General features: G+C 37.7%; 1 protein-coding gene across 4 annotated transcripts in view; it reads left to right on the top strand.

The window, feature by feature from the left end:
• The window catches only part of NEK7 (NIMA related kinase 7), a 70,563-nt gene that overhangs the window by 26,276 nt on the left and 16,504 nt on the right, over nucleotides 1-27,783 (top strand). For all 4 annotated transcript variants that reach the window (XR_009487516.1, XM_059854460.1, XM_059854458.1 and 1 more), the window contains exons 4-8: nucleotides 2,022-2,084; nucleotides 2,638-2,748; nucleotides 16,078-16,186; nucleotides 18,413-18,520; nucleotides 25,631-25,725. Coding sequence is in view for 3 of the 4 variants with exons in the window: in XM_059854460.1 (XP_059710443.1) it covers nucleotides 2,022-2,084; nucleotides 2,638-2,748; nucleotides 16,078-16,186; nucleotides 18,413-18,520; nucleotides 25,631-25,725 (486 nt within the window). In the remaining variant the exon portion in view is untranslated. The remainder of the gene's footprint in view (nucleotides 1-2,021; nucleotides 2,085-2,637; nucleotides 2,749-16,077; nucleotides 16,187-18,412; nucleotides 18,521-25,630; nucleotides 25,726-27,783) is intronic.

The raw sequence follows: 27,783 nt of genomic DNA, 5'->3' as shown, positions 1-27,783 counted from the left end.
GATCTATAACAGATGCAGGCTATTTCATCTCCTTCACTAAGTTTCCAACTTGAACTCATAAGCTCTTTTCTATTTTAGTCAGTGTTACTTATCTTTTAATACCTGTACCTGTGATTTCACATATATTACTCTTTTCTTCTACTACATGTGAAATTGCTTTATTTCTTAGTGTGAAATTTCTTTATTTCTTAGTGTTAGCATTCCTTTCTTATGATTTAACTTGCTGTGTTTGTTAGGTCACCCCCAGTCTCCTGCTTTAATGACTGCTTTTAACTCTGATGGGATGATTTCCCATCATCCTGGCATTAGTATACAAGTAACTGTGTAGTGGCTTATTCCCTTTCTTTCTTGTTCAGTAGTTTTGTTTTCTTTTTTTCTTCTTTCTTCTCTTCTACCCCTTTTCTTACTATCTGCTAGTCTGGTATTTGATTTTTTTTTTAATTACTTTTTCTTTCCCTTCTTCAAAAAGTGAGTCTGATATCTACTACAGGCTCTCCTTTCTGATACCAGCTTTGAGGACAGAAGATGGGATGTGTGAAGAGAAGTAATGGTTAGTCAAGGACTTGTGTGCTCTGTGGGGCCTGTGCTCCATACATGAGGTTTCCAGACTTCTCCTTTAATTGATTAAAGGAATGACAAACTCACTGTGCAGAGTGGTGTAGAAAATGAAGGTGAGGTTCAGCAAATCATGTGCAGACTCCCTGATGTGTCTGAACTTCTTTGGGATGGGGGAGGGAAGGTGTGAGTGGTGTGAACAGTCAGGCAGCTGGTTTGAGATGACCTCTTTGCAGACTTTCAGTACTGACACTGCTGTTAATCCATAGTTTTGTTTCTGGAGTTAGTGGCAAGATATTAAATAGAAGTTGTCAGCTGTTGAGCTTTTGGAACTGATACCTGTGATCTTCACAGGGCATAATACATCTTTTCTTTGATGACTGTCTATCTAGAAACATGACATGCATGAGAAGTTCTAACTGGAAAAGGTAATTTTGTAAATGTTGTGGTGATGAATAAAGCTGAGGGTGCCTGATTCTTCTGGATAGTTCAAATATAATATGCAGACCAGAAAGAAGTTGGAGATTATTTGTTTTGTTTTGTTAAATTCAGAAGGTAATCATGAACGAGAGAGGAAGGATTCTTAGAGGAAGTAGCATTTTGGTCATTCTTAAGAGAAATAGTGTATGGAGGTGCACATTAGCGAAGTGAAAACCCAGAGGTGGTGAAAAAGGGAGTGAAAACAGACATCATATTAAATATAGATGTGTAGAATTTGGGCAAGGACTCTAATGGCAGAACACAAGTGCTTCAAACAAAAAGTGAAATTAGTGAAGAGTAATTCTTCAGGCTAACTGGAGAAGGCAAAAATGAGATACATTGCAAAATAATTTGGAGTAGATATGAGGTGGGGGGAAAAACGAAGAGCAGAGATGTCTAACTGTAAAAGGCTATAAAAATCAAGGTTACAGATAAAGGCTTAGAAAAAAGGGCCCTAATAAACAAATAGCATAATCCAAGTCACTTCTTTGGTGGCTGAAGGGAAGGAAATGGGAGAGAAGGAGTTGGAGGTGACAATGAAGTTTTGATCCTGAGAGTAAAATAATGTGTTTTTTAGAATTGAAATAGAAGACTGTAACAAGAGTAAAGGGTAAAAAGGTATGCTCAGTACTAAGGAATCAGTTTGTGAAAAGGTGTGCCAGAATGGGATAGGAGCCTGAGATTTGAAGCATTTATAAGGTGTGCTAAATTATTGCTGTGTGTTGGAACAGATATGCAGAGGTGGCAATTAAGTCATTGGAAAGCTTGTACTTAAAATGGACTTGTTTCCTATGAGGGGGCTAAAAGAGTGGCCACAGCACTAAATCAATGCATCAGAGCATTAGAAATACTTCTTACTGTAATATTGCATCTTGCCATGAAATGCGTAATTCAGGTTGCTTTATGGATGCTATGAAATAATGATAATGATTACTCAATTTACTGTATTTTTATCACTTAATAAAAATGTTTTATCTCTTGTGCAGATATTTGATTTAATGGATGCCAAAGCCCGTGCTGACTGCATCAAAGAAATAGATCTTCTTAAGGTAAGAGTTTAGAAAATGTGCAACTGTCATCAAAAAATGTGTTATGTTTTTCATAGACATAATTGAGGTGTCCACTGTATTTTGTGTAGTGTTTTTAAATGCCTCACTTTGAAGAATTTTGTGATCTTTATTACTTTACAAGTTAATATTGAGAAGTAAATCTGTAATGAGTAACACTTGTAGTAAAAGTTTCTGCCAAAATTAAATTACTGTGTCCTTTGTATAGTAAAATCCTGACTTCAAAAATTGATTTTGCTATCTACTTCAGAAATTAACTTTGCTCTTCCAGTTAAGTTTAGCATGCTATTGAATATATACATTGAAGCAAATTTGTAAAACTGCAGTGTCAGTCACCCTGTAGATCCTAAAATGCCATCTTGTTTTTGCAAATATTTGTAAATGCTTCTTATCAGCATATACTTCTTCTAATTTCTATCATAGTGAAATAGATTTTAGGGGTTGTTTTGTTTGCCTAAATAAGATGTTTCTTATGTTAGTCTTAAAACATGGTGTGGTCTGCACTAAAATGTGAATTACTATTTTGCTTTCTTAGCAACTGAATCATCCAAATGTAATTAAATACTATGCCTCATTCATTGAAGACAATGAACTGAACATAGTGTTGGAATTAGCAGATGCTGGAGATCTCTCTAGAATGATAAAGGTAGGGATTAAATTTTTTTAAAATATAAGAGCTTGTAATGTTCAACTTTGGCTTTTCATTCTGTTGATCATCACTGGGTGAAATGCAGTGCAAATGTCAGGATCTGAGAAAAGTAAGGTGTTTAGTTTTATCTTTTGTTTTTTTAGTGTATGCCAATATTGAGGCTTATGTAAGTATTTTTAACACTTTGCTCAGAATGTAAGTGCAGATGGGGCCATAAGTAGACTGAAGTTATATTAGCACTGGGGAGAAGAAAAAAAGCCTGTAAGGAAAAGCACTGTCACCATTTAGAACAATCCATTTTAATGGTATTCTGGGTATTTTTGCACAATTGTGTTTTGAGTTCCAATATTCTTTTCTCAATAATAGCAGTGAAAGCAGAGAACTGTGGCCATACAGCAGAAGTATCTTCCAGATCTTGAACTTGAACTGCTAAAAATATATTTCATATTTCTTTGAGATCACATGAAGTGTGTCTACTGATATGTGGTTGTGCATTATGGGTTAATTGTTTGGGGTTTTTTTGTAATATTCAAGTGCCTATTTAGATAATCAGTAAAATTTATCCAAGACCCATTATATAAAATTCTGTATTCTAAAACTTCTGTGAAGTTTTAACTGCCTTTTTAAATGTTTCTTTGTCATTTGACAACAACTTCCTCTTGTTCCCTTCCCCTTTTCCACTGTGTCTTGAGTCTAGTATGTCCTTTTAGCATTTTTCCCTGTGTGCACACCAGCATTATTGCTGTCAACACAGCACAACACCACTGTGGGCACAAACAATGCCAGTCAATTAGTGTTCACTCAGCAGCACCAGGCACTGAACACAGTTGGGCTGTTTTGCTTGGGACCTACATGAATAGAGAATGTTAATTTTTTCATTAATGACTTTCATGCTGTTTTTTTTTTTACTTTTTGAGCTTTTGAAGAATATTCCTTTCTAAATTGATAATTGTGAGGTAGGACAGTCAAAATTTAGTTCTAAGCAGGTTGACAGCGTCTGTTAATATTTATAGCCAAATGTGATATTTTTCTTCATCTCATGAATTATTAATTCTGTGGGCTTACATTTCATAAAACATAAAGGAAGGTTTGTCTTTTCTTTTGAATGTTCAGTTTTGACACAACAGTTACTAATATGAGTACTCTATGACAGATTGCCTTATGGCATGTCTGGTCTTATGACCCACTGAAGCTTTTTCTTTTTTTCCTTGCTTTTTTTTTATTATTTAATTTTAAATCCAATGTGTGGCTTTTCCAGTGCAGTTGGCCTCATTACACCTTGTTCAAGTCGGTGGGTATTTCTTACAGGCTCGATCTTGGAGGCACTTTGTGATTGTCCTCTTAACACAGGGATCATGTTTAATGTAGCAAACTTAGATTGCTGTTTGATGTTAATGACAGCCTATCAGGCTATTATTAAATATGTATGAGGTGTCACAATGCACTGTCTTCATGCTGCTGGTGGAGGAAATGATTTGGTAGATTACTTTGACAATATGAGTTTAAATGTGGGGCTCACTAGTCTTAAAAATGTATTTTAAAAAATTGCCTGGAAAATGAATGATATGTAGTAGCATAGATTCGTCCTAGAAGAGTGGCTGCCTGTCACACTCTTAAGGTAAATAACTATGTTGTGTTATCAAGACAAACTGCTTTGGTTTCCAGTGTTCTTGCTAGAATGTTGCTCTAAGTTGTTGGAGAATGTCGAGACACCCTCAGAACAGTGTTTGGGTACCAGGGGATCAAGGATGTTTCTGAAATTGTAGATGACCACAGCTTGAGTGACACTAAAACCAATGTTAATGTGAGGGAAAGCTACTTAATTAGTTTACTTAGGTATTTGTTATGACATTATTGGCACATCAGAGAATACTTACAAGGCTGCCTGCCTCACAGTGCACCTTAATGAATTCTTTAGTTCTTCCCTTAATGAACGACATCCTTACTGCCCCAGCTTTCATACTGTCCCTCTTGTCACCTGCAGATAATGCTCTCTTTGTCCCCATTGAGTAGGCAACTGAGGGAAATCACTTGGTGTATTCAGATGCATTCTAATAGAATTCATAGAATCTGCTCTATGTCCAAAAAAAAGCAGCTGTGCATTGGCATTTGCATATCACATAATGAAAGCAGAGGTATTTCGTGTTCTCTCTGCTGTTTATGTATGTACATACACAGATTTAATCCACTTTACCTTCATTATTTTTCTAATTGTCTCTGTTACAGGGAGATGTTTCAATATAGCCTCCATTCTCAAAAGCAAGAGAGTTCAAAATTGAGGATTCCTTACTGTACAGCTTTTAAAGGCCTGGTAGAATTGTTGAATGTGGCATATTGGCATATCAGTACAACTGAGAGGGAAACATGAGTGAGGGGGAAATCTCTGTGTTTGACTCTGCTTTTTTTGCACTGCAGTACCTCAGCACTGTGTAACCCCTCTGTGGGCATGGTGAAAGAAGGAAAAAGTCTTGATTTTTCTGCCAGTGAATTAGATTGCTGGATACTATTACCTCCAAGATATTACATCATTATTACAAGTAAATCATTATTAGCTATTGTGCTAAGTCCCAGTTGGTCATGGTCTGTTGTTTGTCTGTGGTCTCCACTGCAGAACATGTGATAGTGCATGGCTGCCAAGGTTCAGGGTAGTTCATGAGAACTGGTGTTACCTCATAATACAACCTCCTTCTGCAATACAATAATATGTTGTAAGGCAAGTTTGAGGCTTGGTCCCTTTTCTTGTTAGACATGGTTCTCCTCTGCCACAAACAGTGACAAAGTGAAAGTTTTCTGTGGATTTTTTAGTTTTTCTTGTTTTCAAGCAGCAGCTGATATATTGGATAAAGAAATTGCCACAAATAAAGAAGAATCTACTAATTGAATGAAGAAAATGCATTATGATAATTCAGTAAAAGGAGCTAGTTTGTAAAGTCTGTCCTGAAGATGTTGGAACAAGAGAACTTGAATTGTTGTGCAGAATAATTAGCATATAATTTAAGGTTAAATATAAAATTACTAGGCTTGCAAGAAGGGATGTTATCGAGGCACTAAAATCTTGGGGGTTTTTTAACTCAGCAGTAAACTTCAAAGTCTGTTTAATTTCTGCAGTTATTTTTAGGTTTTAGGTTCTTCTGGCAGATAATCTTAGCGCACTGAAAAAAATTGCAGACTTTAAACTGAATATGTCATACAGATCTTGAGGAAGTTAATCATGTTTTGGAAACAAGCATAAAAGCTTTCATCTGAAAAGGTGAAAATATGTGTGCAGCCTTCTCAAGATAGATAGAAAATAACTTGAATTCTACAAAATGTCGCCTAGGCACTTCAGTCACTCCTCAGACAGCACTTTTTGTGTGTGTTTTTTCAACTTTATTTAAAGATAACCATAATAAGCTGAGTAAAATAACAAATATTTTAAAATATCACTATGAATTTCCTGTTGGTGTCTCCAGTTTCTATAGCTAGGACCAGTCAATTCTTTGTCCTTGAACTTGCTTTTTATAGGATAGTCCAAATGCAGGAATAGTCATTTCTTCCCAAGTAACTGATGCAGATCTAAATTGTTCCTTGCAAGAGCTGGAGCTCTGTTCAGACTTGTTTGAAATCTCATTGATTCTAATTTCAATGTTTCACTAGTGGTGGATATTTTGGGCTTCACTGTATGAAACTGCATCAGGCAATTTCTCCTCTCCACGTGGTCTGGAATGCAGCTCCTGCTTTCCGTGCCAGAGTACATTAGCTCTGGAGTTTGAGACTTCTTTGCAGCACTCTGAGGTTGGCTAGCGTGCCTGTGTAAGGGCTAGCTGCCCTGGCTGCCTCAGAGCCCATCGTTGCCCATTCTCTCTGCAGTGAAGCTGCTTGTGTTGCTGGGAATGGAGAAGTCACTTGTTTTTTTTCCAACTGTTTTCTGGTGGATTGCTGTCCTGGGAATGTGCTGGAAATGTAGAGATGCTTTAGCAGAAAGCAGGATTTTCTGATAAGTATTTCTAGTACATGGTAGCTCTAGTTTGACTGTTTAATTGCAATAGCAGCAATTTTATTTTGCTGTGATATTTGCAAGAATTTTGAGAGTATGAAGTTAGGGAAGCATCTGTGTAGGGAAGAGGTGCAGTGTCAGAATTTAGCAGACCAGGTGTCAGATTCTGCATGCCCTTTCCCGGATTTTGGGAAACCTTCAGCTATTAACTGAGGGTTATTATTTGGTTATCTCTCTTTTTATTATCCAAAACATTGATCTAAAACTTTAGCAGTTGTAGGAGATAGTTGGTGTTCCTGTTTGGAAAGCTGGTGGGAAAAATGATATTTCCTGTGTATTTTGAATGGCAGTGTTGCAGAAGCTGTTTTCTGCCATGCACACACATGTCCAGCAGGACTAACTGCTTGCTGCTCGGATTGACAAATATTTAGTTGGGTGAGAATGTTTTCAGTTTGTCAAAATATAGCAATTTCCTACTAAAATGTTGCATGCCAGTGCTTCATTATAATGTCTTGCAATCATTGAATCTGAAATATTCCAAGCCCCTTTGTGCCTTGAAACAGATGTAAAACTCAGGGGATTTTTCTTACAGTAATGGCTGTGAAAATTTACCTAAATTTCAGTTCTTCTAACATATGTGCTTAACAGAAATTGCTGGAGCATAATGCCAGAAATGGAGAATTTCTGTACATGTGGAGCTGTGTGAACCTGCTGTGTCTGTTGGTGCTGACATGACCTGAGTGACTGTCAGTGCTTGGACCTGGAGTAGGACAGGTGATCAAAGTGGCACTGCCAGAAATAGCTTTTTCTGGATGCTTTGGATGGGCTGAAGCTTTCAGTGTCTGGAGGGTGTTTATTCTTTCTAACAACCTGGGAAAGGGAGTAATCTGAGATGAATCTGGAGAAGAGGGAAGACAAGGCAGACTGAGGAGTAGGCTGGGACAAGTAGCTGAGTGATCCTTAGGTGCAGAGGGAGGCTCTGCCTGGGAAGAAGGAGGACAAGCACACCTGTGCTGGCTGGCTGGCAGGGTTTGGGAGAAGGCAGACAGGGAATTTATACCACTGGGAGTAGAGACTGAGGAGTGTAAGAGAATAAGAGCAGTGTATTGGGAAATTGTGAAATGGGATTTCCAATACTGGACATGAGGACAGGGAGGTTGGAGAAGAGCTGATGTGTTGTTGTCAGAGAATGGGACAGATGGGGCAAGGATACTTGGGGCAGACAGACTGACAGTCTGCAGGGAGAGAGCCTGGCTAGGTCAGACTGGCTGGGAACAGGATGGGATGTCACTCTGTTAAGGCTGCAGCTACTCTGTGCAGAAATGGTTGCAGCTGTGCTGCCTTCTTTCCTGCAATGGTGGTTTACCAGACAGGGAATGTGAAAGACAAAGGTTTTGTGATTAGTACAATTTAAGGTTTTTCCAAAGACCATCCTTACTTGTTCTTTTCCTAAGGGATACTGAATAAAGCACTTCGTCCACTGCTTTTTGGGAATAATTCTAATTGCTTATTCTGTGTTTCTGACATTCAAGGCAAAACTCTGGGTCTTGATTAGTAGAAGTATTGAGCATTCACAGCTTCATTCTGAGTGGAAACTGCTTTGAAGGTGGACTGTTTCATAAAGCTATGTATGTTGAGAAGGAGGTGCTTAAATTGGTGCCAGAATTAATTAACACTTTTGATCTCTATTCTTGGCCCACATTCTAGTCTGTAAAATGGGGATATTACTACCTCATCATTTCTAAGGCCATTTGCAAAGATATTTTATTAATCTGATATTCCAACAATGCATACTAGGAAACTGTATCCCTCCCTGAAACTTATGTTTAATAATAGGTTATGAATAGTGCACAATAAACAAAGCCTGGAGACATTTTCAAACTGCTCATTAGCTGAGTGTCATGAATGAATGAGTAAAGGGTCTTCTAACATAAAGAAAACAGAACTGAAAATTGCATGTGCACACTCTCAAGGGGGAGAAATTATGGTGGCTCTAATTCTGAGATTTTTCTTATACATATATTTATGTCAAAATAATTGATATAATGGTTTTGGGAAAAGTATTTTTAAAGTAGTCTTTTTTGCACGTTTGTAATTTTTTCTTTTCATGATACTTATCTACCTTGATCCGTTATTGCAGATTTTAAAACATAGAATCTGGTTCTTTTGGCTTTTAGCAGTATCCGTGTCTCTCGTGCCTTTTTTTCTTTCCATGGCTGCTAGATTTAATTTAAAGAACAAAAAACCCCAGTACCACCACCCCCACGCCAATCCTCCTCACACAAAGTATTTTTATTGAGCATATGGTTATATTTTATAATATAGAACAGTTTGGCACTTTGCTGAAGTTACATCGTTGATATATGTTAAAAGCTTCAAAATATTTTTTTCCTCAGTGGTTTATTTTTTGCTTTCTGTATCACCTTTACCTTAGCTTTTTTCCTTACTCATTTTTGAAAAAAGCTTCAGAAGATAGAGTGTAGCTGGAAGAAGCCTTTAATATAATAGGATAGTGTAACACAGAGTGTGCTAATTACAGATCAAAGCTAAACTATTTTTATGTGCCTTTTCCTAAGGGAGGAACCTGGGGCTTTGAACCAGTCAGGCTGATTTTTGCCACTAACCTTTTTTAAGGCTGCTAAAAACTTTTTTTTTCTTTTAAATTTTTTTTACCTCCTGTAATTAAAAAATAGTTCATCCTATTCAACTTTGTGTATCTGTTAGCTGTGTAGAAGGTAAAAAAGTAGGGGGTGGGGTGTTCTGAGAGGAAGTGGCTGCTCTGTGGATGGAGCTTTTTCTTAGAAGAAAAATTGAAGGCACAGAGCCCTGGCAGGGTGGTAGAGCTGCTTCTGGTAAGCTTTTCCTCCATCCATGTATGTCACTGGGGTGTCTGACAGGTGCTCCACTGTCACCATTACTGTCAGCCACAAGTGACCACAGTGAGAACAGCAGTAGCAGTTTACCTTGTGTGTGTTACATACAAGTGCTGGCAGAACTAGAGCTGGCTGGTCCCCCAGTTTATAATCAGTGGGATAATTGGGCTGGGTAATTGCCAGGCAGCCTTGTTAGTTTTGCTGCGAGTCAGCCATTGTGTGTGTCTGCTGCTGCTGGAATAATAAGAATAAGAGGGCAGGTTTTCTGCTAAAATAATTAGACAATCAACAGTGTTTTGTCTTGTGGTCAGTTGCCTTCACAGGCATCACACCTGAAGCTGTTGTGGAAGTTCTGGCTGTACACACAGGAAAATAATGGTGTCAGTCAGCTGTGAAAAGTTAATGTGACAGTAAACTTCATTAAACTTACACAGGCTTTGGAGATTCCAGCTCCACCTTTTCCCACTGGTTCTAAAATTGTCTGTGAGCCTTTAAAGAGCAGGGAGAGTTGGAAGATTTTATTGAATAACAGTTCTGGATACTTTTATTGTTTGAAATGACCTGCGAACAATACTTGGGGACTAATTTTCATTTTTCAGAGTTGCATTTGAAAAATTTGCACTGTCAGTGGGTAACTTGCTCAGAATAGAGATTTCAAATCTGTCTGCCTTGTTTGTAGAGAAAAGAAAAAAAAAGGTTAAGATGATAGCCTCTGTATTTGCTGTGTCCTGTTTTTTATTAGGAAGTAGAGTTAATGATTCAAGCATGAGTTTCACCTCTTCATGCTGTACCAGTTTTCCCAAGGGGATTTTTTTGGGAGAGAGATGCATGTAAACAAATGCTGTTGAATTGAAACATGTGGCTGTGTGTTTTAGGAAGCCCCACTCACCAGTAACAGCAGAGACAAGGAAAATGATGCAGTCTTGGAAATTTTATTTTAGTGGTTCTGGAAGTATATTGGATTTCAGTAGGTGATGTCTATTTCTGAGCACTCTCTGTTCTTGCTCTTTTGCATCAGCAAAAACGTTAGGTGGAACAGAGGGACTGTAGGTGGGCTGCTCAATAAGGAAAAATGAAATGAATCCTTGCAAAGAAAGTTGGCTAAAAATACATTTATGTAAAGTGACTTTGTCCAGAGCTTTCTAAGGAATATGAGTTTAACCAGAAGTCTTACTAAGTCTGATTATTAGCATGAAAGAATATATACTAAAATGGAAAACATGAAAAATTTTTTACAAGGCTTATTTCTTGTAAGTGAATATCCTTTTCTTCTGAAATAAGATTCTGTTTGAGAAGATGCTTCAGTCTCAGTTCTGTGGTGTCCCTGCAGCATTCTTCTATTTTTTTTTTTAAAGGAAAGACCACAGTTTAATTCTACTGATTTGTCCTTCTGATGCTAATAGGTACTTCTGTTAGTACCATTATTTTGTGTGTTAATTTTTGTACAGTATCTTAGTCTTTTGCTGTTCTTCATGAAATAAAGTTTGCTGTATACTAAGATGACCAGTAAAGGAAGATTTAATTTTTTAAAACTCTTTTTCTTGTGAATTCTGAAAGGCTAAAAAATAAATGTATGGCTTCTTCAGTAAGGGGGGATATAAGCAACAGTTAATCAAAGTTGGAAGACAAACCAGGTAAATATTTTCATTTTCATCACTTTATTGGCTGAATACTTGCTGCATTTGGTATGTTCAGTTGATAGATGAAAAATAGTTTGGGTGGGTTTTTTTTTGTATTTGTTCTCTTTTTACAAGTAAGAGACAGCTGCTACTCTTGAAATGTAGGCAAATTTGATGACACTGTATATCAAACTGAATGAATGAATCAGGATGTGGTGAGAAGTTCTATTTCTGTTCTGCATAGAAAGCAAAGAAAAATGGCAGCAGACTTGCCATGGTCTAAACAGATGGGCAGGTGAATTAATCAAAGAACAGAACTAGACAAAACTCCTGGGATGCTGTGTTGCTACCAGAATTATGTAGCTTTTAAAATAGAAAACAAGACTTAGGTACAGACTTCCCCTCTATATTCATGAGTTTCCAGAACTTTGGGATGTAGCCACCCATCTTCACTGGCCTGTCTTGCTGACTCTGCACGCCCTTGCCTGTTGTGGTTTGTTTCTGTTGTGTTCACAGAGTGAGAGCTCTTGCTTGTGCTTCCATAATTTCCTGTTATGGCTGCCTGACCTCCTCTTTCCTCTTTGTTCTTCCTGCTCGTCCATGTTAAAGAAAGCTCCATAAGAAACACAGAAGTGGTCAAGAGCTTTCTTGTGTTACTCAGAACTTCTGTGTCATCATTTTGCATCTCTCCTTTTGATGCAGGTCAGATTTCTTCCTGCTAGTATCTGTCATTGAATCACTGTGTTGTAAGTTTCTACAGTAAAGTATAAAACCTTCCATGCTTTATATTTTTGTAAGCTGTAAATGAAGTCATGAGAACAAAAAGATGTGATCAAGGTTGTAATGGAATCACGAAAGAATGGAAGGAATCTGTTTAAAGTAATGAAATCATCATTCTCATTTTACTTTTCTTCCAAATACTGTCTTTTAAAAACAGCTCTAGGCTATAACATGTGCAGGGAAAAATTCAGATAGATGTTCTTGTGGGCTTGTTTGACAGTTCCACAGTTCTTTTCTTTTCCTAAATAATGACTGCAAAATTGTTTGGATGATCCGTTTACCAACTCTCTGCAAGAGAAGTTCATAAACATCTTGCTTACTTTACTTCAGTTAGCTTCTTGAACACTCTTTGTATTGTCTTTTTTCTTATTTATTCCTATTTTTTCCTCTATTCAGTGAGACCTAAACCAGACTAAATCACACCTCAAAATCCTTCAATACACCAACATCAACTGAATGCTAAATTTTGTCCAGGCGTGGTTATTGAGATGTAGGCAGTCATTATCTGAATTTCTAGTTGTGTGGAAATCATCTGTGTTCACTCTCTCTACTCATCTGCAGGACATCTTAGTTTTCTTAGAAAATCCAAACATAGTCCTGTGTCTTTGCTGTAAGTATTGTCTGAATTGTCCTTTAAAGCCTAGGTAGGACCAGCTGCTAACTGCTGTTGCTTTTACTTCTGGAGTTTGACCTTTAAAGCATCATCTTTAGAAGCTCAGGATAATAAAACTTCCTGCCTTTATGCTGGCTTCAGATTTTTTTCTCCATCTGTCTTTTGTTTTGTTTGTCAAGAAATTGAATGGAATTTGCTGTTTAGGTCCAGGGAAGCTATGTTTAATTTCATTATTATGGAAATATTTGGAAAATATTTAATTTTTCTTTTAGCAATTCATTAGAGAACCAAGAGAGATCTGTTTTTCCATGATGAAACATCTCAGTCATTCTGTAAAAGGAATAAAAATATGAACTGGTGATACAGCCTACCTGCCTTAAAGCTCTTTAAGGCATTTGATGAGCTAATTCATGACCACCGAAATGTCCAGTTGTATTAAATGACTGAATTGCAGTTTTATCCACAATGAACTGACATTGTGGTGGCTCTTCAGAGTAGTTTCTTGGGGCTCCATTCTCAGATGGAGATGGAAATTTCATGGGATATGGCTTTTGAAACAAATAATCAGGGAGCCAGCCTGCTGCCAAAGCGTGCCTGGTGTTCTGTTTACCTGACAAAGCACTGGCTTGCAGCACTGCCCAAATTTTTACAAGCAGCTCCCTTTTTGCCCAGTTTCAGCTAGTTTGAGCTTGATTTTTCACCTCAGAGAGGATCATGTTTTTTTAATGTCACACCCTAGAAGGTCAGTGGTCTGAGGGACATCAGGGCTGTCCTTTGAGCCTAAGACAGGTGGAAGAAGGAGAATAATGAAGTCTTGAAGATGAGAGCACTTCAGAGAGAGCTGCATGTCAGGCTGAATTCCTCTGAGGGCAAATCTGGGCAGGTAATGCCAACCTGTGTACAGTGGCAGAGAGCTCTGTGAGGTTAACTGGGTGGTGTGGACCTCAGGATGCTTCAGGCACCAAGCAGTGGATAAATTTCAGCATTGGCTGTGCTGCTACTTTGCTTTGCTGCAACAGAGGTGAAAAATTATTGTTGCAGCATCTTATCTTCTGCATTTTGGCTTCCCTGTAGGGAGGGAGCAAACACCACAGTTGTTAGAACTGCAGTTTGCATTGTGGACTATTTTAAAATGAAAGAGAAAGGAAAGGATCCTGCTTTGAATACAGTTCATGTGTGCTATTTGAGTTTAATTATGCTGTTTGGCATAAAAATAGGTTTGCCTGTGTTTTCCATGAACTTACATTTCTTGTTGGAAGGTAAGGTTCTAAACAGAAATGGAATTTTTATTTTGACTTTGCTCGGAACTGTGTCTGCTGGATTGTTTCCTAAAACATTGTTTCAATAGCTGGTTTTGCAAAATTTATCTTTTTGCTGATGGCTTTTCATCACTGTTTTGCCTATTGGTAGACAACAGCCTAAGAAAAAATTGAGAATGTGTATTTTGAGGGGAAAAGAGTAATTAATTACTGAACAACACAATGTTAATTGAGTTTATTTTGAAGATAATTATATTATTTTTAGGCCCATACAAATGAAAATGCTGCTTGTTTCTTTGTTTAGTTTTAAACATTGCTAGCATATCTAGCAGCTCTCTTTTCTATCCTCTTTAGATGGATCAACTCTCTGGGGTTAAGTAATATTATTGATGCTTTCAGAAGGAGGTTATTATTGTCCTGCAAAATTATTAATGCCTTCAGCAGAGTGAGGCCACTTTAGGTTGCATCCTTGCACTGTAGGAACTGAAGCCAATTTTGTAGTGTACATCAGCTACAGTGCTAGGGATGGCAAGTGAATCAAGTGTTAAAAGAAAACTTGTACATAAATACTTTGAAAGTACACTGCTGTACTTGAGGTAAATGGGAATTGCAATGTGTAATTGAAAATCTTCCCATTTCAGGCATTTTGTGAATGGCGTTTCATCACCGCATTCGAGTTAAAAAAATAATAATTCAGAATGTTTAAATAAAGTACCCAGTTATAATTATGATAATTTCTGAATGCATTTTAAATCGAGGAACTGTGCTTTCATGTGCATGTACTTAGATGTATTGTGTATTTGTTTTTAAATGAAAAGAAACCTGGTCTCCATCTTCCTGTTGACATCAAACAATCCTCTGATATGCAAATCCAGCTATGGGGAGAACAGATACACAGGGTTTGTTTGGATTCAGTCCAAGAGTGAAAGAAAATTATATTTAAAGACATAATTTATATGCTTTGCCTCATTTAAATGAAAATGCATTTTGAAATAATCCCTATAACGAAAAACATTTGGTGGAATGTTAAGATCCTTTGTACAACTGATGCATTTTGCTATAGGTAGTTTAAAAGCATCTCTCTCATACTCCTGTGTGTCTGTAATGTGCAGATGCAGCTGTCAGCTTCTCAGTGGCATGTTTTAACATAGTATGGAAATTTTTTTTTTTTTTGCAAATTAATAAATGTTTGTTATGTGAACTTTCTTAAAGCGTGCATGAGTGTGAAGTCTGTCTGTACCACAATTAAAATACATCAAGTGCTTTGCTTTCCATCTAAAATTTTGCTAGTCCTAATGTTGTTTGTGTATTTTCTCCTTGTGTGGAACTTCAAAACCTGACACAATACAATTTCTTTGGAAACATAGGCTAAACAAGCGACAATTTTTCAATCTTTTTCCCTTTTGCTGCAGAATTTATAATGATGAAACTTTTACATTTTAACATTGGCTGAAATCCAGGTTTTTGTTAGGCATCTTTGGAGGACTGTTACTCAGTGCCTGAATACCACATTTGAAGCTGATATATATAGCAGAGTGTAATTGCTTTGTGTAAGCTTTAACAGGCCAGTGAACTGTTACCAGTGATCAGGAGCGGGTTTTTATACAGGATAGAAAATATTAGAACAGGAGTTACGTCACTGTGAAATTTTCAGAAATCATTTCCTTTAATTCCCTTTCAAGTACTGCAGAAGTTTTTAAAACTAATGTGACCAATTCTTCTTACATGATCTTTGTGACTGTGTGATACTGCTCTTCTTTTTTTCCTTTGTTTTAGAAAATGAGGGTATGGAAAACAATTTTGGTGTAAGGAAGTGTATTTAATTTGGGATGTTGTGTGGCACATAACTTGATATCTGGCCTCTATTTGTTCTCTGGCTGCTTTATACTAGGTTACTCTGACCACATTAATCCAACACTGAGGAGTGCTAAATACTATATAAATCCTTTTTTGGGGTAGGAGTTTTATTTCATTAATGTTATTTGTGGCTGTGTGTGTAGACTGACTTATTCACATGCAGTGATGGTACATATATTAATATTTAAGGGGAAAGTTTTCTGTGTAAAGAAGTTTTGCTAAACCTTTCTCATTAGATTGTGAGCCTCTTGTATTTTTTTTATTTTTTAATTAGTGATTTTTCTGTCTTTTTTCAGTAATTTTATGCAAGTTTTAATTTTTAATATTCACTAACCATGTTTTTTTTAAGCATTTTAAGAAACAGAAGAGGTTGATTCCTGAAAGAACAGTTTGGAAGTACTTTGTTCAGCTTTGCAGTGCCTTGGAACATATGCATTCTCGTCGTGTTATGCATAGAGGTAATACAGGATCAAAGATGATTTGTTCTTACTATACCTTTGACTATGTGAGAATTAAGCTGGCTGAAATCAATTTTGACAGCTGAAGCATTATATGTTTCTGTAAGATTTTCTAAGTAATAGAAAACTGAGAGAAGGTTGTGGTTGTACATTTGTTGTGGTAGGCATTTGTTTGATGGCAGGTTTTTCAAAGTAAGCGATAGTTCTGTGGCTGATGAATATCCTGCCATAGCTACTTCATTTTTCTGGCTCCTATCTTCTGCCCTGTATTTATTCTTTTATATTTGCCTGTTGTCTTGCCCAAGTGCTGCTACCTGCCTTGCACAGATCTGTCAGTCCATTCTTTACAGCTCTTGCACCTGGCTGTCTTAAGAGTATCTGCTCCTGCCCTGCTTGCTTATGATGTACAGGCCTTTCTCCTAGTCCCATCTCTGTTGGATTATTTGCAGGTGTGAGCATTTCCTCCAATTCTCTGCTCCTTTCTACTATTTCCAGTCTCTGTGTCCCAACAGCCCTTGTAGTTGCCAGCTTTCCCTGTCTGGTACTAAATTTCCTTGGCCCATTTTCAACCTCGGTGCTGCTGTCTCCTCTGGATGTGGTCTTCATTTCACCTCATAACTCTTGAGTCAAAGAAAACAGATCATAGTATATCTTCTCCTTAGATCTGCTATATTTTTCCCCTTCTGAAATCCCTCTGGTTATGACATTGTGAGTTGTGTGTGGGCTGTCACTTCTTAGGTTCAGGTGACATTGCCTGTCTTAGGTTGGTGGCTCCCTGTGCTAGAATGCAGCTCAGTGCCTGAGAGGAACAGACCTTGGATGTCTGCTGAGCTCTGTCATTTGCAGCTGGAAATTTTGCACCCTTAGCAGATGAGCTTAGATATTCCTGCCCCTGCAAATGCCTTTCCCTTGTGATTCTCTTTTTTTTCCCCTTTGTGCATTTGTACAGGTGCCTGCAAGTGTGAATGATACAAAGAGGACATAAAATACTTGCACCCTATGGAAAGAATCTGTATCTTCCTTTAATATGCTTATAATTAAATTAGTTAATTTCTGTATATTTTAGCTCATAACAAAAGGATTTAAGTTCCTTAAACTGAAGTACTAAGGTCAGAGCTTCTGGCAAACCTATGGCAAATCTAGTGATTCCATGGTTACATGCCAAAAGCGATGGCAATTAAAGCTATTTTTAAATTGAGCTATATCTGTGTTGGATTATTACACAAAGGGTTATCCAAACTCCTGAAAACTGGGTCAGGTAGCAGGAGAACATAATTGCTTCTGTCTTCCTCTAAAGCTTGTAAGGTTTTGTAACTTTTTTACTTGAAACCTGAAAATGCTGGTGTTTGAAGGGTTATTAACCATTCCTTTTACCGTGTCTGTATCTTATGCAAACTGTAATCCCCTCTTATCAAAGTGAACTGATTTGTGTAAGTTTAAGGCTAGGGTGGATTGCTCTCCAGCACAGTAAGAGCTAAACTCCCTTGCCAAACAAATAACAGGTCAGTTTATTTAGAAGACTAACAAGGTAGGTATCTTGTTAGAAATCCTAGAATAAGAGTCTCTTCTGTTGTCTCTAAGGGATTGGATTAAAACTTAAACTGGGTATTACTTGTGAAAAATAACTGTCTGGGGTATACATCATTATTTTTCTTTGTTTCTACTTGATTAGCCCAATTCTGTTGACGAGTTCAAATAACCATTCTCCTGAGTAAACTTGCTTCTTTTTTAATGCCTGCTCTTATAGAGAATCAGTAATCTATTTCAAATAAATGATGTTATGCCACTGTGGGTAATTTGATCAGCAAAACTGATGAAAAATGCTGTACAGTTCTTGAAAACATATTTAGGCTGTTACTTAAGACATAACAAAAGAGGTTCTCTAGTTCTAATGTAAGTCTCTCTATGTAGCTTATATAAAGTAGTAATGAACTCCCCTGTATAAGGTTCTGGACCTTGGGGGTATGGGGTTTTTTTTGTTTGCTTGTTTTTTGAAAAAAATACTTTCCATGGCTCTTGGTTTTCTTTGCTTGAGTGATGGTTGTACTGTTAAAATAGTGGATTTGAAATTTTACCTTCTGGACCCATTCTTTCTGAGTAGCACTGTCAAATTTTACCATTATTACCTGTAAATAAAATCCTCTTTGGGTCTGCTATTAATAGAAGAGTAGCTTTTCTTGCAACCTCACTGTGACTTTTAAATTTTTAAATTTATTTTCCTTCCAGATATAAAGCCAGCCAATGTGTTCATTACAGCTACAGGAGTAGTAAAGCTGGGGGACCTTGGACTTGGTCGATTTTTCAGCTCCAAAACCACAGCTGCACATTCTTTAGGTAAGCTTTCTCTGAGGTACAGATGTTGGACAGGTAGAGTATTTTACATGGTGGAAATACTGTGCCCACTCAGGAGGAAGAAGAAAAGGGTTAGGACCAGCTAAAAACGTTTTTAAGTAATAATAAAAATATTAAAGGTCAGCACCATGGACAAATACAGAAACATCGAGGTATTAGTTTCAGCATACCTTGGGTATTTTTCCTCCTTTGTTTCATAATTTAGTGTACATTTCTACCTCTGAGCAAGTCTTTAAGACAATAGTGTTACCCAGAAATGTTAGGAAAAAATAAGGTGGTAATATGGACGCATTTTTTAAAAATTGCCTTGAACTTTATTCAGTGTTGGGAGAAATCTCATAATTCTGTGTGCCTGCATGAGTAGCATTAATGACCTCTTGGTTACATGCTTTCAGAGGGCTCTCAGAGGAGCTTCCATTTTTTAAGGTGACATTTCTCAATGTAAGCTTAAGTAGTTGAGGGGAGATCAGAATTAACGAAAAAGCAATTCACAGATCGCTTTTTTCTGTTTTTTGGTTTTGCAAGTTTTCTGAAATGTTCAGTTTATTCTTTGCTAGCACACAAAACTAGAAGTATATTCTGTCTGTCCAAACAAAATTTTCATGTAATTTGCATCTTTTGAGTAACATGTGAATGCTAGGTTGATTAAGAGGCCTTTAAAGAAGAAAAGTTAAATATTTGGCATATATTTAAAGTTTAAAAGTAGGTAACAGATGAATGATCTAAGAGGATCTCTGTAGAAGAGAAAAACCTTGGAAATAGAGTAACATCTTCTTTAAAGAGAAATGGAGGAAATAGTATTCATAATACTGTTAAGCTGGGGTTTTTTAGATACAAAAATGTTTTTTTCCCTCACTGAAGTGTCTGTGTTTGGTGGTTGCTGAACTCAAGCCTGTTCATTGATTACATGTTTGTACCATGTTTGAGGAAGGAGTGATACATGTGTTAATGGCCAAAAATATAATATCTTGGATGGGAAACTTTTGACACTCCTTACTTCCCTGTCCTCCAAAAAGCCTTTGGTCACTCCTTTGTGCCTCCCAGTTTTCCCATGTTTGGTGCAGACTGGCAAAGTCAAACCCATGAGTCACTGGTGAGGTGCTAATAGGAGCCCCAGACGCAGAGTGCAGCCCTGCATTAGCAGCAGACTGAGGAGGAGTGCAGAGCCCAGGCTGGAAATGTGCTGGGCTTCCACACTGAGGGTCACTCACATGTGACAGCCAAGTGCTGCTCTCACAGGGTGGCCACCCAGCTGTTCCTGCTGCCCTTGGAAGCCAGTGGCCATCTCTGGCAGCACTGTGGTGAGGCTGGGTTGGGCTCTTGCAGGTGGGCTGTGCTCCTGCCTGCAGATGGAAGGAGGCTGTGAAGAGGGAGCTGGAAATCCTAATCTGAGGAGCTGGAGTTCAGGAATAGGGCAGAGGTCAGCAGTGAGGGTGGGAGAGCAGACCTGCATTCTGAGGCACAAGCCAGGAAGTTAAAGAGGAGCAGACTGCCTCAACTCATGATTTTTTTGGCTCCTGGTAGGGGAATTGTTGTGAAGGCTGAGCTGGAAATTAAAAAAACCTGAAGACTGTGCCAGATTTAAAAACAGTGTAATACCCCTGAGCCCTTTAAAGCTCCTCTTTTACAGATCCAAGAATCATCCAGAGAGTGGGGAAGGAGGGGAGGATAGCATGGCAGCTTTGTTTCTTCTGTTGGTGGCTGTGTCTTGGTAGAGGAGTTGTTATTTTTTATTTTCTTTTTTCCCCATCTCTTTTTTTCCCATTTCCCTCTTAATTATGGCCTAATGTAAGAATTCAGCCTAGAAAAAAGGTTTGTGTCAGCTGTTAACTTAGTCAGTCTCCTCTCTAGCCTTTCTTATTTGTCTTCACTAGCAGAGACCACTTTCTAAATTGATTTCTTCTGCAGTTTCTGATGCTGGCTTTCTTAAAATTTCTTTCAAAGTTGTATCTTTTTATGATTCTATAAACCTTTGGTGCATGTAACCTAGTAAATTGCAAACATATGTGTAGCAATTTATACTTGTTTACAGGCTTTATAAAAATTTCAGTAGCAAACTAGATTCAGGCTTTCAGAGATAAAGAAATGTACTAAAATTTTAATTAGCTACAGCTTCTAACTGCTAATTATGAATAATACTGATTTAATTAGAATCTTTACTGATAGTCCATTTGAAACAAATGAAAGAACTGCACTGGACAGGGTTTTTTCATGTTCTTAACTCTTTCTATACAGCTTTATCAATAATTTACTATTGTCATGCCTATATCTTTTTGGAAATGGAAAACATTTCTGCCAAAAGGGCAGAGGAAATGGAGGCATTTGTTATTGTTGATTTGATACAAACCTGACAAAATGTCTTGTTTTCAGAAGACTTTATATTAGAAAAGGGAATGTGATCCAACAAAGACTTCCTACTCCTTTCCCTATAACTCTGTTAGGGTTTTCTTGCTGCTGTTCTTTTAATGGCTCAATGCCAGGCCTTATGCTCTCTGGTGAAATGGCAGTTCTAAGGCCAGCTCATGGATATGTGTTTTTTTCTTTGTTAGCCATTCAGTGGATGTAAATATAAGTCTTTTCATGTTTCAGTTACAAAAAGAATCACTTGATCTCTGTGGTGTGGCTGTGCTGTGAGGCTGCAGTGTGCTGTCCAGGCAGGCACTGCCACCAGCACAGGGATCCCTTCTTGCAGGGCAAAGGAGCAGATCTGCAATCTTCTTAAAATGCTCAAATGCAGAGAATCATCTGCATGGAATTCTGATCTTCTGTGTTTTGACAACTTCTGTCATTTCTGTGATACTGCTGTCCCCAGCACAGCCTATGTTATGTGAGGGGTTTGACTATAAACTCACACAGGTTGTGGAGAATAAAATACCTTGTGAAAATGTGTGCAGATACTCTCCTCTCCTCTCCCATATGGGTCTCTAATGCAGTAGAGGGTGTGCTGAGGTGGTGGTTTGCAGCACCATTCTGTGGATAGAATAAATTTCACTGAGATACCCAGCCATACTCAGAACCTGCACCCTCAGTGTACAGTAGTGCTGGCAGGGAAATCTGCAGCTAGCTGAGTCATTGCAGTCATCAAGGAAGCTGTGTTAAAATAGCTCCTGTATTTTATGAACAGAAACATGAGATCTCTTACAGTAGCTTGAAAGCTGAAGAGAAATGATTGTGTTGTTACAGAATAACTCAAGATATTTATAGATTGACTTATGTAGAAGGACTGTTTGCACATTGTGGGCTAGGTTGCAGAGTTACTTTGGATAAGTGCAGTATTTTGACTTAGACATCTCCTATAACTATATTAAATAAGTCCAAAACCCTGAACATTATAGAATCAGTAGGGTTGGAAAAGGCCTCTAAGCTGCTGGTTTGTGATGTGGTTTGTCTGCTTTCAGCATCCACATTCATCTTGTTAAGCATGTTGTATTGAACTCTATATTACAGAATTGCTGTGGTCTTATGGACGCTGAGTCATTGATAGTTTGTCTTTTGGTTACTGAAATTTGGCCTCTTTAGCTCCCTTCCTGAATTGTGATAGCTGTGTATGCCCATGCATGAAATGTCAGTAGTGATTATGTGGCCATTTTTAAAACTATGGTCTGTTAAACCTGTCCTGAATAAAACACTGCATTGTTTTGTATAAGTAGATTTAACATTTACCAGATGCATTTTTCTCCCAACCTAAAAGTTCTTGATAGCTTTTAGAGCTAGTAACTATTTCAGAACTTAGTATATTTCATTCCACTCCTTGATGCACTTATTTAACTTTACTCAGATGCATTGTGAGTTGTATGTTTATCCAGGTAGTAAGATGGACTGTTGATATCATAACTTCCTTTTATGTAATAATTCTTTGCCTCTGATCCTTCAGATCAGCTCCCTGCTCAATAGTAACTCCAATTCCATTATGTCTATTCCCTCTGCCAGGAAGGGGAAGCTTGCATAAAGAACCAACACTTTCTGATCTGCAGCATCTTTAGAGGGAGGGAGCTCCAGAGCAGCAGCAGATCCTGAGGAGACACTGTATTTGACACAGACCATTTTCAAGGAGTTTACTGTTCAGACTTGCAGGTTATCACAGGTCTGCAAATGCAGCAAGCAAACCACTGAAGTTAGTGATTTTGTTCTTAAAAATGTAGGCACCTCAATGATTTAGCTAATATTCTTGTATTATCCCACTTATGTGTCTTCAGAAGACTAAAGAAAGTGAGGAAGTTGCATATCTCTATACTACTGGGATGCTGTATTTCACTTAATAGTAAAAAAATATCCTGGAAGGAAATAAAACATAGAATCACACTGGTAGTTGCTTACCAGCAGCACAGCTATGTCCTGAGAGTGCTCACTGTGCTAAAAGGATCATTGCAATGCTTTCAGTAGTTCCTGAATGTCAGAATAATGAATCTTTAGTGTCATGTTCTGTTAAAAACAGGTTACAAGTAGTAATGATGTCTGAATCTTTGGGTTGTTTGTGTGATTCCATGAGTAACAGAACTAATTTCAATTCCTCTCACTAGTTGGCCATTGGGGGCTGCAGGTTCTGTTGCAGTGGAGGTGTTACACTAGGCTAAACGCTGTAAAATGGGAACATTTGTTCTTGCTTTTCACTATCATCAATCTTTCACGGTCATATCAGACCCCTAATGTATCAGCAGGCTTCCCAGAGCTACTGGTTAAAATTACCTTTGCTTTTGGTAGACTATGAACCTTCAAACCTCAGTGTTTCCAGCTGCCCCCTGTGGATTCTGTGAAGCCTCTTTCTGGCACATTACTCACTGCCAGCCACTTGTGTGATACCTCAGAGCAGCAGAGGCACTGCTGCTGCAGCCAGTGAACAAACACATCACTGTTCAACTTATTTCTGTTGTTAGATGAATTCTGCCAACAAAGCATCAGAATATACTAAACCAGTGCTTTAATTAATGGATACAAAATGCAGCTGAAATTTTTCAGAGATGTCCAAGCTGACTAGTTGTTAGGGTGTTAAAAAAAATTGAAGAGGGAAATAAAACAGTAAGATAATAAAAATATGAAACCTGTGTCATTCCAAATGCTTAGTTGCAGTTCTAATCTGAAGATATCTGTCATTAAGTGCCCATTAAAATACTAATGTTGATACATTAGAAAACAGAGTCTCTTCTGGATATTTTGATAGTTATTTTGGCATTGTGGTTTACCCATTTGCTTGCCTATTGTTTCTCAGGGAAAAGACCATTCTCTGTTGTGGGTGAATGCAAACATCCTGTGAAAGTAAATGTTTCCCACACTACTCTCTTGAGTTGCCTTTCCCCAGCCTTTCTCCTTTTAAGCTGTTACCATTGTTAGTTCAGAGGTGCACTGAGTGCTCAGCCCAGTGCTGAGGGACAGGGGCTCTGCCACTCTCAGCTTTCCCAGAGTGGGAAATCTCCCCCAGCATGTTTAAGGGGCCAGATCCATTGGAGGATACCACATGGGGACCTCTGTCTTTGCCAGTCTGTTACAGAAGCAGTTTATGTGGGTTTTCAACATTGTTTGCCAAGGAGCAGATCAGGTGAAATGATGGGTTACCAGCAGCAGTGCCTGACCTGAGATAGGGAAACTCAGAACCACCTATCTGAGCTGGGCCCTTCAAGTAGTCATTCTCCCTCCTCCTTACTTCCTTAAGACATTGTTTGACATGCAGCATTTCTTAAAGGCAGAGCACATTGTCAAAACAAAACCCTTAACTTTTGGAAGTTATTAGAGTAAAATTATCTGTCTGATTGCTTAAAGCTATTTAACCTGATTATTCAGATGTAGAAGTACTTATATATTCACTGTATCTCTGTCTTCAGTTTCATACAGAGATCAATACTGAGTTAGCCTTGTCTATTTAGAAGAGCAGAAGTGAAACCAGATCATTGTGTTACAATACTATGTGAGGTTCATACCACAAAGAACAAAAATGAAAGATTGCTGATTTTAATCACTGATGGTGTTGCAAGATGTTTGGTTTCAAAATCAAATCAACTTGAATTGGCAGAAATCAGCTGGTTTTCATCATCAGGATTCAGTGCCTAAGAAAATATTCAAACAAAATTGAAATAAAAATCTGTATAGATCTGTGCCTTATTTTGCTGTTAGGCAGCAGTTTTGGGGGATACAGGGAGAAAGTTCTGAAACAATGCACTAAAATTGCCATTACCATTATTTTCCAAAACTTCTTATTGCTCTGTCATACAGGAAACCATCACTCAGCTACTTCCTTGTAATAACATTTTTTATAGAGCTGAAACATCTCTCAGTATTTCTCTGTTCCAAGTAACTTGTGACACAGATGGGTAGAGTTTGATTAAAATCAAGGGGAGAGATGTTCCATAGTATCCAACATAAATTTACTCTGGGACAGTCCTAATAAATGCTGCTTTTCAAGAGCAGACATATCCAGAGCCCACAGCTCTGAGGCAGGATTAAGCTGGGACAGGCACAGGTTTGGGAGGTGCAAAGCTCTTTTGGAATTTCATGCTCCAGCTGGTGGCTGAGTTGCCCTTAGGACCTCAGCTTCTGCTGGGCTTGCTGGTTTTCCTGCCCTCATCTCTGAAGGGCCTGAATCTCAGGCTCAGCTTTAATTTCAGCTATTCAAAGTGCCTGTGTTTTTTAGTTCCAAACCCAGCTTTTTCAGATTTATATATTCTCAAAGGAAGAACAGAACTCGTGAAACAAAAAATTCAGCCCATGTCAGAGAATTTCTAGTGTTGTTTCTAGCCACAGCCATAACAGTTTGGAGAAGTAGCAGGGATGTGTGTGGGGGTGTGTGGGGGTGTGTGTGTGTGTAGTACCTGCCCTTGGTTCTCTTCAGGAGAAACAAATTACTTATGAGGTTCCTTAAAAGCAAAATTTGGAAGTATTACAACTGCATAGCTCTGGTCATGAGCAGTGAAAATAAAGCTGCATTGGATGAAATAGATAGATACTAATTTGTGTATTTTGTCAAACTGAAGTATCCGAAGTGTGAGGTGAAGTTTAGCAAAATGAGAAAGATGAAAAATATTCTTTTACTGGGAAAACAGTAATTTAACTACTGCATAACAACAGAAATTTTCATTCTGAAATACTTGTGGTTTTTTGCAGTTGGTACACCTTATTATATGTCTCCAGAGAGAATACATGAAAATGGTTACAACTTCAAGTCTGACATCTGGTCTCTAGGCTGTCTGCTGTATGAGGTAATACTGATACACACAGTGAACTTACTAACACTCTTGCACTTCCCCCTTCCCCTGCCCTCCTCCCCTTACATAACTTCAGCATGTGAAATACTTTTATTTGTGTTTTACTTGAACTTGCTTTTAAATGGGCTTGCTGCAAAGCTTTTACAGCAATTTTTTGAAGATTGGGTGTGACTGAAGGATTAGTAAATGGATAATAGCAAGCACATGTAAAATTGTTCTAGGTGTTTTCATGGCCTGTGATGGTTATATGGTTCTGTTAATAAATGCATTGAGAAGTAGTAGGACTGATTTGAATATGTAAGTAATACTTTCAAAAACTGCAATATAGATACTTTAATACAAATTTTTTATTTTTCTAACAACTTTAAACCTAAGTAAAATGATGAAAAAAGTTTACTGTACTTACTGTTACTAGCTTGGATGAATTCTAAATTTAACAACTTCTGCTGCACACACATGTAACTTTTTGTTATTCTCCTGTGATGGCTAAACTGCAGTTGTTTAGTTTCTCTGTTGGTACAGTTGAGATTGGTAGGTGACACATAATTGTAAATACTACTATATTTTGAGAAAATAAAGGTACAGGGCTCATTGAAATTGAGACAAATGAAGGTGTGAAGAACAGGTAGGCTTCTAAAACAAATATATCTTCCAAGTTCTTTGCATATAATTTTCTGATGAGAAGAAGTAACATTTGTGTTGAATGATGTGGGGGAAAAAGTGGTTCCATCAGCACTGGCAGTGGAGTCTCCCCAGTCATGTTCCAGGTAGAAACAAATCTACTCAAGTCATTTTTTGTTTACCTACAAGCCACCTGCCTCAGTGGGTCAGCAGAACTCATTTAACACACACTCAGCAGTATCAGCACCTCCTTGTTTCTTTTAGGACTGTGTAGAAGACACTGGCAGCCTGTTGAGGTTGGATATTGCTGCCAGGAGAATCATCTCCAGTAATATTTGTTTACTTTCTATCACTGACATGTTGCTTTGAATATTAAAAGGATGAATAGCTATGCTGCAAGTCTGCAGTTTACAGATGTTTGTATAGCTGTTGCTTTAAATATTGGGGATCATTTGAGGAAGGAAGTCCAGCTGCTAGCAGCTACCTAGAAGTTTGAATCTTGAACTGAAACTTAATCCTGTGTTGGGATTCCTCAATACCAACCATAGCAGCTGCCTTGAATTTCAGTGCTCTGCTTTGCACACTTGTGCAAGCCCTTAGGTAGCATAAAGGTAGTTGAGCATTTTTCAGTATTACTATTTCTTTGCCTCTGCTTGGTTTACTTGAGGATTCTTTAAAATCTGGAAATAAACAAATAAAACCTTTGAATTACTGTTATGTAAAACCCCCACAGTTTAAGGTTAATTTTTCTTTTATGTTATATGAAATTAAATTGCTGGATATAAATCAATATTACTTTTCTAAAGAATTTTTAAGCTTGATGCCTTAGTGCTGGTAGACTATATTAAACACCTATGTGAATATTACATTTTTCTTTGATGTGGTGGATAATCCCAAAATACCTAAATAACTTAGTTCCATTGATTAACTCAGCATCTTGAAACACCATTCTCCTTTGATTTTAGGGGTTTTACCAGGGTGCTATTTAAGCTGATGCAGGGTAGTGTTTGTTTTCCTTATTGCAAGAATAAAATAATTATTAAGACCCTTTTTGTTGATATGTAGCTACAGTATTGGCCATTGTCTTCAACTATAGCTTTTAATTTCTTTTAGAAGTGCATTTAGTTGATTCTGCAACACACCAGATATTTGTGATGGGTTTTCTTGTTTTGTTTTGCAAATTTATCTTGGGAATTTATCTCTAATTTTGAAATTTCAGTTATAGCAAATTCAAAATATATGCTGAGCATTTTTCTCACTTAGTATTTTTTCTTCTTATTGGAAGGTTACTTGAGGTTCTTCAAGACTTGTGTGGACTAATGAATAGTGTTTTTTAATCTGTACACTTTTGTGCTGAGTGTCTTTCTATGATTTGTCTATTGCCTGCATTTTAGCATGTTTTATTCTGTTGGTTTCATGGTGATGTGTGTT

Source organism: Haemorhous mexicanus, chromosome 9, assembly GCF_027477595.1.
Source record: "Haemorhous mexicanus isolate bHaeMex1 chromosome 9, bHaeMex1.pri, whole genome shotgun sequence".
Taxonomy (NCBI): Eukaryota; Metazoa; Chordata; class Aves; order Passeriformes; family Fringillidae; genus Haemorhous; species Haemorhous mexicanus.
This window is presented reverse-complemented; position numbering and strand designations above follow the sequence as displayed.